Genomic DNA, 15,001 nt, shown 5'->3' on the forward strand with positions numbered 1-15,001 from the left:
TCTGAGGCTGATTCATCAGATGAAGATCTTGACAAGTCAATCTATTTGATCACAAGAAAGTTTAGAGATCTTCGTTTGAAGAGAAGTAAACTGTTCACCAAAGATAAACCTAGGTCGCCAGTTAAACCTCATAATCGTGTTCCTCCTAAAAACAGGGATACTGATGTTACTGATGACGAGGATATGCCATAGTGCTTTAAGTGTAAAGGTTTTGGTCATTTTGCAAATGAGTGTTCGAACCGCAGAATATACACTGGGAACAAAGGTCTTGTTGCAACTCTTGATGAAAATCCTGATCACTATGATTCCAATGAGGACAAAAAGTCAAGTGTTGCACTTCTCTGCGAAAATATTGATTTTGATAATTGTAGCAATACATACATCAATCTTGATATTCTTTCAGAAGAAACCTCAACCGTTCTGGAAAAAAAATGATTTATCTGATTCTGTTGGAAACTCTCTCCATTATGTATCTAGTAGCTTACAAATCTATGGCGTCTGAATCATCTTCCTTGTTTACATGTTCTTATTTTTCTTTCAAAGGTCATGACCTATCAAAGTGTTTCAAGTACAAACACAAAATAAGAGACGTCAACAAACTTCAACGAAGAGAAAATCGATTAGTAAACAAGCTCAAACTTGTTCAAAAATCTCCGGAGGTATGTAAACTCATCTTGTCTTCGAAGATGTTAGTTTCCAAAGAAAAGATTAGATCATTGGAGAGAAGGGTACGGTCTAACGTGTCTGAGAAATAGGGTTCTATGAATTGCGTTCAAAAAGGTTATGGTGGACAGATTATTATTCACCCCAGCACAACTTGATTGTGTTGTTTGATGCGTCTTGTCTCATGTGCCTGATCAAAATAGACAAGATTGTGCACACCTCATGCTTTAGGAAAAGAGAGATGATTTAGTTTGTTTTATTTTTTTCTCTTTTTGGTTTTGATGTGCTTTTCAAATTTGGAATTCTTCCACCTTTTCATATTTAATTGATATTGGAAGGGACTTCCCTGTTTAATCAATAAAATAGGGTTATTCTCGACAATTCTACCCTCTTTAGGGTTAGGAGTTGTGTGTGCGCGAACCTGTGTACTTAAAGGTTCTGTAACCCCACATTCCTTTTCCCTTCTCTTAAAACTCTTTTTTTTTATCATAAGACTGCTTGTTGAGATTAACTTGTGATTTCCTCCCACAATCCCGTAGTATGGATACTCCAAGCATTATGTCTTTTTATGAAAAAGATGTTAATCTGATTTTTAAGCCATCAATCATGAAGTAAAAATATAAATCTCTGTTACCTCCAACTTTGAAGAGAAAAAGAAAGAATATGAGGAAGCCAAGAGTTGTTCCTTCAAATTCTTTAAAGTTTTCTGGTGTTCTTGAAGAGTTGAAGGAAACAAGGAAGGAGATTCAGCAAATAAAGGCTATTGTGAGAACTCTTGAAATCCAGAAGGCCCTGGTTCGGCATCAGTCTAGAAGGTTTGTTGGAATTGACTCCTTTCTTCATGAACCTTATGTTCCCATGGCTGTTGACGACAAGGAGTTCGGGGAAGATAAAGAATTTTTCAGAGGTCTCGATGTCTAAGAAACTTCTTATGAGAATTTATTCCTGTGTTTTTAAGAAGGATAACTAGGGTTTAGAATAGCAATTATTGTAAGTACACATAGCTATTACCAACGATTTTCATCTTGCAATGTTTTTGGAGTTATTTATTTAAATTCTAAGTTATTTGAAAGATGATTTTTGCATTATTAATATTTATGGTTTCATATATTGCAAATTGTTATGGGATATGTTGTTTACGTCCGTGAACCTTGATTGTCCCTTATTTGTTCAAAAGTTAACTATATTACGTGTCGGTATGTAAATATTGATGAAAGATAGAATGAACTTTTGACAACAAAAGTTAAGCCTATTATGTCATATGCAAATATTGATGGAAGATAAGATGAACTTTTGTTTACAAAGATTAAGTCTATTATATGTCATTGTGCAAATAGCGATGAGAAATAGAATGAATCTTTGATTATTCCGCAGTATTGGTCTTTCCCTGATCCACATCTTTGTGTATGTACTGTGTTGCTCAGTAAGTTTTCTTATGTTGAGCATAGCCAATTAAATTGATCTTTTTCTTTGTGGTTAATTTAATTGAGATTTTTGGATACAAATTCATGTTTCATGTGATTTGTTAATGTCCAAAGAAATCCTTTTTTTTCTTGTAAAAGTAAGGTCGCTCTTATTGTTCTTTCGGGAATGACATTTTATGAGGGAGAGTTCTTTTTGAACTTGTGCTTACTTGCCAAATTTTTGTGGGGAGTGCGGCTGTGGAATATTGTAAGAGTTTTCTTGTATCTTTATAAACTCCTTGATGAATACATTTAGCTTCGGCTATATGATTTCATCTAAATAAGTTTATATGTTGTTCTCTTTTGCTCATGAAGTATCTCTATGAAAATTTCATTAGGATCCCACTAGTTTTCATACCTTTGCCAATTTATATTGACAAAAAGGGTGAGAACTAATGTGTAGTTCATACTAAAAATACATATGGTTTACGGATCATTATGTAAGGGGGAGTGGTTTTCAATGTGAGATGAAGTATTGACTAAAGGTGAGTGATACATATCACAATAGTGTTTTTGTCAAAGTTGTGGTATAATTGAACTTTGATACTGTGTAATAATACTATGATATTGTATAACAATGATTGAGAGCAAGTGTTTTCTCGTTGTTATTGCTAAGGATCTTCAACAACTATGATGTTGAGTTGAACACGTTCGGAATCACAGAAGTACTTGGAAGTGACAAAGATTTCGAGTAAAGTTGAAGAACCAAGGAGATCAAGCATTTGGATGAGAAGCTACAAAGTTTTATTTATTTTGTAATCCATATGTATTGATAGTTTTGTCACTAAAATTGAAAAAGGGGGAGATTGTTAGATCACTAGGGATCAAAACTATAAGTCTTGATTTCTAATCCACTTATAGCGATGTCTCGGACTAGGATAGATTGTGTAGTTGAGAATGACTTCACGACGTCCATCATTTGAAGACAAAGAACTACTAATGAGAGCTTGTGGAACTTCATCAACTAAAGGTATATGGAGACTAAAACTCATCTATCACTTGGAAAGTCTATTTCTACTCTATCTCCTATATTGAGACAAAGTCATATTGCTATATATTATTCAATTATAAACATTTGAGATTTTGAGATGAGTTTAACTCGCTTACATATTTCTCGAAATTTGTGTTGGTAAGCTTTCGCTTCAATCAAGTTCATCTTATATTCCTGTCAAAAGTCAAAAGATGATCATGTGAAAATTGCTGAGTAACATCTTACATGGTTTATGTGATACAATCATTTGGTGTAGACTTGGAATGTTTCGTAATGATTATTCCAATAACTTGAAAATTTCTTTGATGCTAATAGTTCGTGAAAACAGCTATTGTCATACTCTAAGAATGTTTCAATGATTGAAATAGAGTTTAGAACAATTGGATGTAAGCATAGTATGCATACTTGCATATATGTAATCCATGTCCGGGAATCATAGTATGCAGAGCCGTATGCGTACCTGTTGGTTTTTGAAAGTCCGGGTACCTAAGTACACATACCGGTACGCGTATTGCGTAAGGTTTGGGTCCGAAAATTTCTGCTGTGTTTGGAGGTATACGTACACGTTCGCATACTGGCGAACCCAAACTCAGTCTGGCTACTTAAGTATGCGTACCCGTTTGCATAATTGAGTGGTTATTGTTCTAGAATCGGTTTGTTCATGAACTAATACATTTATATAATGAGCAATGCAATCTTTGAAAACCGTTGCTATAATGTTCATGAATTGATTCGAGTGAATCAAACCGATTTTTCTTCAATTGTATTTGTATTCCTGTATACTTCTATGAGAATATAGCAATTGAACAACTCTATAACTAGTTTCATTTGAGTCATTGAACTAGTTGTGGTTAAGATAAATAAGGTTGATATCAAAGTGTTCATATAACTAACTTCGGTTAACTACTGTTGATCCAACCTAGTGTACACGTTTAGATACGGTTACTCAAACCTAAATGAAGGTACATTTAATTTGTATATAACAAGCTAAGTTCGATCTAACAGTTGAAAGACATTAGCTTGAGCCTAATCAAAGTTTTCATATAACGGTGAATATTTAGTGCTTTAAACCAAGGTAACTTAGATTGCATACCCTGATTTGAAAACTATATAAGGGAGAACTCTAGCAACTGGGAAACCTAATCCCCATACCTTCTTTGTGATACTAGTTGCGACTAGAGTCGATTCTTCTTTAACCTTAGGTTTTTCATGAAAACCTGTAGGTTAATGACTCGAAGACTTCATTGGGGTTGTGAATCCAGACCCAAATATTTTCTCTGTAGTTGCGCGTTCTAATCTTGCGTTGTTCTATCGTGATTGGTACTATCTTCTCTAAGATTTTCTCGAGAGTGATCTCCGATAGGCAAGATAAAAAGTAGTCACAAACATCTTCGATTCATCGTTTGTGATTCCACAATATCTTGTTTCGCTTCCATATGATTAAGATTATTGTGAGGTGATTGACAATACTAGGTTGTTCTTCGGGAATATAAGTCCGATTTATCAATTGATTCATGTGCACCTTGATTTATCAAAAGACGGAACAAAACTCATAGGTATTTTTGTGGGAGACAGATTTATCTATTCCAATAGACAAAACTGTGTAAGACAGATTTTTTATCAAGTCTTCGACTTTGGGTCGTAGAAACTCTTAGTTGTGGGTGAGATCATTTAAGGGAATCAAGTGCGTAGAATCCTGTTGGGGTTCAGAGACGTAAGAGCGCAAATGTACCTTGATAAATGTGAGATTGATTAGGGCTCAACTACATTATAGTCCGAAGTTCATTGGTAGTAGGCTAGTATCTGTAGAGGCTTAATACAGAGTGGTTTTCAAAGCTGGACTAGGTCCCTGGGTTTTTCTGCATTTGCGGTTTCCTCGTTAATAAAATTTCTGGTGTCTGTGTTATTTCTTTTCCGTATTATATTTTGTTATATAGTAGAAATATCACAGGTTGTGGGTTAAGTTCAATCAGTTCTTGAATCCGACCTTTGGATGATTGATTGTATTGATTGACACTTGGATATTGGTTTGTGATACCGTCCAAGTTATTTCTCTTATTCAATCAGGCTCGCAAATTCCTATTTGTTTGATTGCGGATTGAATTGAGAGATTGAGATATAAACTCTTTGATATAATTTTCTCTAGATTGAGTCTGACTGTCTAGTTGATTCTCTTGAAAGTATATTGGAGTTTGTCTATTCAGATTGCGAACAAAATATTGGGTGTGGTTGTCAGACCCCCGTTTTTTCAATGAGCACGAGCTTGGATGAGGGTGCACATTCTCCATACAACTAGATTGTATCGGAGTAAGCCTTATTATGCTTACAACGAGTATCAGAAAAAAAGTTTATGTTTCTCTTTGGAGGTTTCCGGCCAAAGTATTTTCTCCCAAAAAGGTGATCCTTCCTTGATATAAAGACATGATCATGAGGAGAAATTGTACTGATGTGAGAATTTTCAGAGATAGATAGATCTTTCTTAATTCTATTAATGATATTTTCATATGATTTTCTCATTCTAAGGATTTCCTTGTTATGCACATCAGCTTGATCATCGGAAAAAATTATTGGAAATCTTCCTTGATTGTTTCTTTCGGCAGAAATTATTTCCTTCCTTTCTTCGGGAACCGTTTAGTAGGTGAACTACCTTCATGTAAACAGATATTGTCCCGACGTGGGTGAGGTGGAACCTTTTTCCATAAGTGATTATCAACTCTTTTATCTGATTTTTTTGAGTTGATTTTATCGGGTTGGGGTATACTATGTCTTTTTATCGAGTTGATTTTTTGAGGAATGATCTTTCAGTTTTTAAAGACAAGACACTTCTTTTAATACTTTTACAATGGTATTTTGAAAAAGCATTAGTTTCCTATCAAGTGACTGGAAGTTATATTCCTTAAGATCTTTCTCACATAATCGGTTCAAAGTTTCCTTTGGACAGGATTTCGTTTGATCATCAATAGTTGTAGAAGATGGTTTTTCATTCTCCTATGACTTGGTGTAGTTATGTATACTACCATCATCATGATCTGTTTCAAAAGTGATCAAACAAGTCTTGTTATCACAATCTGTAAAAGTCGAGAAAGGACTTTTGATTTCCTCATCAGAAGAAATTAAAACAGAATTATTGGTAAGAGTCATATGATGAATCTCTTATTCTTGAGTAACAGATTTGCCAAGAGCTTTTACTTTTGACAGCTATATCCATATTTTCTTTGGCTAGAATATTTAGTTGAATGTCTTTTTCTATGATATCTTGCTTAAGAAGATTAGATTTTGTCTTTTATATTAACATCCTTGTAGACAGAGATCTTATAGGCTTAAGGAGTTTTACCAACTCTTTCTCAGCATCTTCTTTGACATCAGAGTTTGACTCAAATGCACTATTAATTTCCTTAACTCCTGGATCATTAGTTAACAAAGTAGTAGCATTTTCAACATTTGGATATTCGCAATCCTGCATAACGTTAACTGAATCAAACATAGTACTCAATTCTTATAGGTTGGATCGCACCAAACACAGATTGTTAGATCTTTTCGTGTTTGCCTGCTCTGATACCAATTGAAAAGATGAGGGAACCCAAATACACCATATTTCAACCTATAAGTCCTCTACCGAATGTGATCGTCTATGTACAGAGTCGATAAAATACGACAATTCGGTTCACAATTCGTGTGATTGTCTATGGATACAGGATCCAGACAATACAACAACAAGATAACTTGTGTGATTGACTATGGATACAAGATCGAGATAATACTACAAAAAAGTGTGTTACTCGATAATAGGTTCGGTAATAACCAAACTCTATAAGATCACTATCAAGTAATGTGGAGTTAACGTGTATGTGTATTTTACTTTATTATAATAAACAATTATAATGCGGAAATCAAAGTAAAAGACACAACAAGATTTTGTTAACGAGGAAACCGCAAATGAAAAAAACCCCGGGCCTTAGTCCAGTTTTGAATACTCTCAGAATTAAGCCGTTATACAAAATCTAATACCAACTTCGTATAGTTGTGACCAAGCAGACTACCCGTAGATACTTAGTTCCTTCAGTATCCCTGCGCCTTCGACTTCAAGAGTCACACACGTGAATAGCAAGTCCTTTGGATCGTATTCCAAACAGCAAAGGAAGAATCTGTTTGGTAACCACTCTAATCAATCTTGCTACAAGATTTAGATGAGTCGTTGACAACGAATCTTATGTTTAATCTAATAAATTCCTTTGTCTGGTTAGATCAATCTAACTATAACTACCGAAATAGTCAAAAAAATATTTGCACTCAATCAATATAAATCTCAAAGAGAAATATAGAGAATGTCGATCTCACGCAACTAATCAATCAGATATATCAAAGATAAACTGATTCTAGGTCAAGGTTTGTGTACATAATTCACAAGACACGAGAACTAATAAGAAATCTTTTTCGTCTTCAAATCTTCTTTTATCTTCAAAAACCTGCACAACACCACTTGAATCTCTTGTGATCAATCACATACAGAACAGAGTTTGTTAATACTGGATTATCACAAGATGTCTTTAGATCTAACAACAGTTTTAAATATCCTGTCGATACTCTGATCAAGTTTGAATGAATCTTATATCAGAAGAGAAGATTCTCAAGCATAAACAAACTAGGTGCAATCAAAGTTTCAACAACCGTTAGTCAATCAAATCAATCGAAAACTTATAACACTGGAATTATCTAGTTTCCCACCAACGGTACTCGTAGAGCTTCTTGATCCCATAGAAGTATTTAAGAGAGTGGTAGTAAGAGATTTCACATAATTAGGATACTTTCCTCTCCGAATAGACGGCTCCACCAAAAACAACAAGAAATGAAGTTTTCCGGGATCTTAGGATAGTTTGCTAGAAATGCAAACTTAGTTATTCATAGACCAAGGATGTTAGGATACCAAGGAATTTCCAAAACCGAAAGTATTCTCAAAATATGCAATGAATGGCAAAATTTATTTTCCTAATTCCAATAAATACTTGTCCAATATTTCTGAAATCTCTTAATACAAAATCTTCAATTAGTAAATGCACATTACTAATTTATATTGTCTAGATATGCATTAATTGCTGGTAATTAAAGCACATAAAACCAAAAATCTTAATTAAAATATTCTTAATTTTTTTCGGCACTAGATCACCTTGAGTACTAAGGAATATCTTTGAACAATAAATGATAAGAGTTACTGCTCGTGTTCAAAGTATGTTGACATCTTTTCACTGCAAATCCTCATTTCATACTTACATGGATTTGCATTCTTGGAATCGGTTATACCACACTTCTAAAAAAGTTTAGAATTGGTTCGCCTGTTTTCCAAGACTAATATGTGATTGATCAAATACCTAATCACATGTATGGGTTCAATCGGTTATACCAATCACTAGGATCGGGTATACCTAAATATGGAAACACTTGTGATCGGTCACACCAGTCACTAGGATCGGTTACACCAGTTACAAGGATAGGTTCCATCTACACGTGGTATTACTTGTGATCGGTCACACCAGTTACCAGGACCGATTACACCAATTACAAGGATATGTATTACAACACTCATGATCGGTTACACCAATTACTAGGATCGGTCACACCAATTACAAGGATCGATCATACCATCACATGGTGATTACTTAGGATCAGTTACACCAAATATCAAAACCAGTCATACCAAATCATAAGTCTAGGCATTGTGATTAGTTATACCAAGATACATAATCTGAGTTAAGATTGGTTTTACTAACTCGCACATATTGGTCATCCAAAGATTTGCAATGAATAGCCGGACCAATAATCCTATTGATTTCCATTTCGATTCACGAAACAAGTTCATGAATGTACTTCCTTTAAACAAATGTAAAACATTGTTTCCTATGATGAAATCTTCACCATAACCCATTCACATAATCATAACAATATATACAAGATTATGTCGATGTCATATCTACGAAGTTCAAAACATAAGCATTATACTTCGTAGTCTAATTCCTTAATACTATGATCATACTATTATGATCATGTCACATCACTAGAGTATTATACAATATGTACAGTATATACAGCTTCGCAGTTATGTTTTCAATATAGCACGACTTGAAAGATACGTTAGGAATGAAACAATTCAAATCAATATTACCAACCTCAATTGGAAGGATGATGTCGTCATTGTAGTTCGTTACTTCTTCACATTTTTCAGGTCTTCGGAGTAATACTTGTATATCTCAACATTCCTAGACTAACCTAAACGAAGTTGACTCTAGTATTTAATCAAGCGACTCTAGATGAGTTTTGATACTAAAATATGACAATCAAACTTGACATATCAACGCTTGGTGAATTCAACCGAGCTATGCTCTTACACTTATTCATCAATCAAATGTATAATATTTTATAGTGAATTAAAAAAAACTTAGAAATCAACCAAAGATCATTACTTTTGTTCGATAACAATAAGAGGGAAGATCGTTGAAAATGAAAAAGACATACTCTTTTTTTCTTTGTTATGCATCTGATAATCAACTACGATCCAAGAGTTCAGATTCCACTTGCTTCTTGCGAGTCATGTTTCTTTTCTATTTTTGTAATTGATGTTCAAACGCCAACGACAATGAAGAATTAATTGATATTTGTCTTGGAAGATGAAAGTATGTACCAAACAAAATTCAAAAATATGTCGATTGGGATGGAAAATCTTAGAGGTTAATTTCCTCGACGTTTCTTGGTTTTTCAGTTGTTTCAATGGAATAACAATAAATAGTGAGTTAGTAAAAGTTAAAAAGAGAATTCTATTCAAAACGAAGCTAAACCGATGTGAAAAACCACAGCCGTGGATTTATCCTATTTGAGAGTAAATCATAACCACTATTTATCTAGGCTAACTTAGCCAAGCTTCGTTTTGTATTATAGATTATTATTTTTATTTTATTTATACGAAATTATGGTTTGGTTTTTTGTTTTTGTTTTTTGTTTTCGATAGATAATTTTTATATAGCAAATCTATGTCATAAGGTGTTTCAATACACTTTTACAGGGAATTTATATTGATTTCAACAATCGGTTCAAATGGATCAACTAAGACGATTTATTCCGGCGTATGACATGGATCTGCGTTTCCATGAAAATCGATGGTTACCGGCTTTGTTCTTGATGATGGTTTACTATGCAAATTAATCTTCTTTTATAAGAGATTTTAATCTCATTGAAGAAGAAGAAGTAGTAGAATAAGATAAATTCAAATAGCACAATCAAAATCCAAAAATATCTTCTTCTTTTTTCATTTCAGAAAATCTGAAAATTCATATGTCATCCCTTCAAATATTATTATATTTTTAAGTAGAAACCATATTTTTGATTCTTGTATTGTATTAAAATATTTTTGCGATACTGATATGTATGTATTTTTCGATGTTTTCACCTCTGAAGTATTCTATCCCGGTTTTTTTCTTAAAATATTTTTGTGATACATGATATGTATGTTTTCTTCAACGGTTTCATTTCCCGATTTTTATTTTACTAGGAATTTTATGCCGATTTATCAACCTAAGTCTTCTACCGAATGTGGTCGTCTATGGACAGAGCCGAGACAATACGACAATTCAGTTCACACTTTGCGTGATCGTTTATGGATACGGGATCAACAAAATAATTTGTCTGATTGACTATAGATACAAGATAAAAAGAATACAACAACAAAATGTGTACTTTTAATAAATTTTTTCCTTAAAAGTAAAAAAGAAAAACTCCAAAAGAGCGATGACCTGTCAGACTCAACTCAATCCTAACCGATTTACAAATTCTCAATGCCCTTACGCGGAAAATACCAAAAAACCTTCTGAACCAACGTTTAGCGGTAGAGGTGTTTAAGTCATTACACAAATAAGAAAAAGGGACATTAATATGTTGACCTAATTACCCCCTTTTCTCATAAGTGTTGCCCTAGTTATTGTCTCGATTTCTCTGTAAAACCACAAGGGCCTTGATATATCTCAAACTCCAATCTCGTCTTCTACCCCTTTCCCTTCTTCTTTTGCCCCTGCAACCTTCAACAATCTCTTGCCCCTTCTTTCTTTTCTCATCCCCAGTTTTCCTCAATTACCCCATCTCCCTTACCCGCCATCTTTTTCATTTTCAAATTTGCCTTTCTTCTTCAACCCTTTGAAACCCTAATTTGGGTTTTGGGGAGATCTGGTTTCAACTCTTTTAATTATCTAAAGCTTGGATTTTTAATTCATTTCAAGCTTCGGGTTTGTCAGGTACTGTTGAAAAATTTCAGAGCTTTAGTATATAGATTAGGGTTTTGAGTTTAGTTTTCTTCAGTTAGATCTATTGAGGTATGTTTTCATCAATAAAAGTTCTGCCTTTATTTTTTCTGTATTTTGTTTTGTTTAAGTTTCATTTGTGATGTAATTTTCAGTCAATTCTGTGTGATGATATTTTGGTTAAATTTTTGTTGATTTAAGTGAGAATTTGGACGGTGATTATGCAGTGAATGATTGAATTGTGATGGCAAATCACGACTTGATACTCGGGCAGAATCGAGATTTAAATCTTGGACACAGTCACCAACAGTTGGGTCTTGGGCATAATAACCACGTGGGTTTGGATTTAGGACAGAGTAATGATTTGGATTTAGGTCATACGACTGAGGACCATCAACAAAGCTATAGTTTGCAGCAGAATCATGAGAACAACCAGAGTGGATTAGATTTGGGTCAGAATCAAAACCCTGAAAATGAACATGGGGGGAGTGTGGATGATGAGCAGCATCAAATGGTTATTGCTGCGCGACATCATGACTTGGGTTTGGGAGATGATCATGAATTAGTGGTTTCAGATGGAAATGAGCTTGAGCAGAATTTAGATTTAGTGGTAGACCAGAACCAGGAGATGGGTCTCGAAGCTTCTGATGATATGGTACAGCAACATCATTTGTTAGTGACTACTCCTGTTGTTCAGTCGCGTGCGCTTGTACCAAATCCTAACTATGAATTGGCTGTTGGACAAGAGTTTTCGGATGTTAAGAGCTGTAGAAGAGCTTTAAGGGACGCAGCAATTGCTCTTCATTTTGAGATACAGACTGTCAAGTCTGATAAGACACGTTTCACAGCTAAGTGTGCCAGTGAAGGATGTCCATGGAGGGTTCATGCTGCAAAGCTTCCTGGTGTTCCTACCTTCACGATCAGGACCATAAATGAAGGACATACATGTGGAGGTATCACACATCTTGGTCATCAGCAAGCCTCGGTTCAATGGGTTGCAAACTCTGTTGAACAACGCCTTAGGGAGAATCCTCATTACAAGCCAAAGGAGATACTCGAAGAGATCCATAGAGCTCATGGGATCACATTGTCGTACAAGCAAGCCTGGAGAGGGAAAGAGCGAGTTATGGCCGCTGTTCGTGGCTCGTTTGAAGAAGGGTATCGTCTCCTTCCCCAGTACTGTGACCAAATCAAACGAACGAATCCAGAGAGTATTGCATCAGTTTACGGGAATCCACAGGATAGTTGCTTCCAGCGTCTTTTTGTTTCATTTCAAGCATCGATCTTCGGTTTTGTGAATGCTTGTCGGCCATTACTTGGTCTTGATAGAACACTCTTGAAAAGCAAGTACCTTGGGACCTTACTGTTCGCCACTGGTTTTGATGGTGACGGTGCTTTATTTCCTTTGGCTTTTGGAGTAGTTGATGAGGAAAGTGATGATAACTGGATGTGGTTCTTATCCGAGCTTCACAACCTGCTAGAGGTTAATACGGAGAACATGCCAAGGCTGACTATCTTATCTGATAGGCAGAAGGGTATTGTAGATGGCGTTGAAGCGAATTTTCCAACTGCTTTTCATGGATTTTGCATGCGTCATCTTAGTGATAGCTTTCGAAAGGAGTTCAATAATACAATGCTGGTCAATCTACTATGGGAAGCTGCTTGGGCTCTTACTGTTATTGAATTTGAAGCCAAAATACTTGAGATTGAAGAAATTTCACAAGATGCTGCTTATTGGATTCGAAGAATTCCACCTCGTCTTTGGGCTACAGCTTATTTTGAAGGATCTCGTTTCGGGCATCTGACGGCTAACATAGTTGAATCCTTGAACTCTTGGATACTTGAAGCGTCTGGTCTTCCTATAATTCAAATGATGGAATGCATTCGTAGGCAGCTTATGACTTGGTTTAATGAACGCCGAGAAACAAGTATGCAATGGACTACAATACTTGTGCCATCTGCTGAGAGAAGGGTTGCTGAGGCTCTGGAGCGGGCTCGCAGTTATCAAGTGCTCCGTGCTAATGAAGCTGAATTTGAAGTGATTTCTCATGAAGGAACGAATATTGTGGATATTCGAAACCGTTGTTGTTTGTGTCGTGGATGGCAACTTTATGGGATTCCTTGTGCCCATGCTGTTGCAGCGCTTCTCTCTTGTCGGCAGAATGTCCATCGATTTACTGAAAGTTGTTTCACTGTTACAACTTACCGGAAAACATACTCACAAACTTTGCATCCTGTTCCTGACAAGACCCTCTGGAAAGAAGCATCTGAGAATGGAGCAAATCCAGCTGCCGAAGTACTCATCAACCCACCTAAGTCACTTAGACCACCTGGCCGGCCAAGGAAGAAGCGTGTTCGTGCAGAAGATCGTGGTCGTGTGAAGAGAGTTGTCCATTGCAGCCGCTGCAACCAAACAGGTCATTTTAGAACAACATGTGCAGCACCTATATAAGGCTTCCGTTTTCTTCTCTGTTATTAGGATTTGATTAATTATGTTCTTGTGTGAGAAGTAAGAAAAGGTTAGAAGGAAAGTTTGCTAGTGCTTCTGTGCAAATCTAGGTAAATTTATTGCATGTCATTTGTATGAGTGTTAAGTTCATTGGCTGCATTCGAAAATCTCATCATAGTTAAATAAGTCATTGTTTTATTTCCTCCTATCAGTACTTACCCCCAATGGACAATCGCTAATGTATGATAGTGAATGGTATTAGTTTAGCTAAGTATCTGGGAAGCATAACCCTGGAGCAGTTTACTGTAAGTCTGGCTCCACTAGTTAAGAGTTTCTATTTTTGCTTCAGTTCTGGTTTTCTTCCTATTTTTTTTAAAACTTAAACTGTTATGCTGTATGAGGGTGTCTCCCTCACAGTGTTCAGTCTGCTTAGGCACTGAATTGGTATCTTTGCCATTGAGGCCCTCTTGACTGCAAATGGAAATTTTTGTTAAAATCTGCGGTGCTTTTAGAAGTGCAAATTTTACAGACCCTTGGGCTTACTATGCAACTGCTAATTTGAATTTGTTGGATTTCTGAATCTTGTGGGCAAATACGAAAGTTTACAACTTCACAATTCACATAAAGCAAACTCAATATCGTAATAGCTTTTCTTGGCTAATTTTGTTGATGTTGCGCCCATTAGTGGGGTGTATGACTGTCCACTGTCCAGCCTAAACCGGGTCAAACGGGCCAGGTAGTGTCTTTTGAATTTCATAATTAAGGATGGAAAATGTGTGGGGTTCTTTTACCTAGCGTTTTTAGGGGCCACTCAAAAGGATTTAGGGGCCAACAATAAAACAAAAAAGGTCACCCAAAGGGAAAATGTAGCCAGCCCTTATCTCGCGTAATTCGTAATGGCGAAATTATCCTTATATATTTGGAGGATATGATAACATTGTTACCCTCCGAATGAAATCGGAAGCCAAAATCGTTCCCATACTTCCGATTGTAGTCGGTGCAGTATTAGAATGATTTGTGTTTCATTTTTTCCATTTCTTTTTAATTTTTGAGTTGTTAGAGTTATAGAGAAGAAGGTGAAGGAAAAAAAGAGAAAACCCATTTTATCACTACAAAAATGGATGGATACGAAGAAGAAGGTGAGAATCATGACGAA

The 15,001-nt window shown here is 35.6% G+C and overlaps 1 protein-coding gene across 2 annotated transcripts; it reads left to right on the forward strand.

Annotated features, from left to right (window-relative positions):
* The first annotated feature begins 11,066 nt into the window (after nt 1–11,066).
* Nucleotides 11,067–14,193, forward strand: LOC113349975. Of its 2 annotated transcripts, none has more exons than XM_026594025.1 (2): nt 11,067–11,468; nt 11,624–14,193. In XM_026594025.1, the coding sequence occupies exon 2, from the start codon at nt 11,641–11,643 to the stop codon at nt 13,846–13,848; it is 2,208 nt and encodes a 735-aa protein (XP_026449810.1). In that variant the 5' UTR covers nt 11,067–11,468; nt 11,624–11,640; the 3' UTR covers nt 13,849–14,193. The 2 variants fall into 2 exon arrangements, with proteins under 2 accessions (XP_026449810.1, XP_026449809.1); XM_026594024.1 differs by having other exon boundaries at nt 11,067–11,390.
* Nucleotides 14,194–15,001: the final 808 nt, after the last annotated feature.

The sequence above is a fragment of the Papaver somniferum genome, chromosome 2 (assembly GCF_003573695.1).
Source record: "Papaver somniferum cultivar HN1 chromosome 2, ASM357369v1, whole genome shotgun sequence".
Classification (NCBI taxonomy): Eukaryota; Viridiplantae; Streptophyta; class Magnoliopsida; order Ranunculales; family Papaveraceae; genus Papaver; species Papaver somniferum.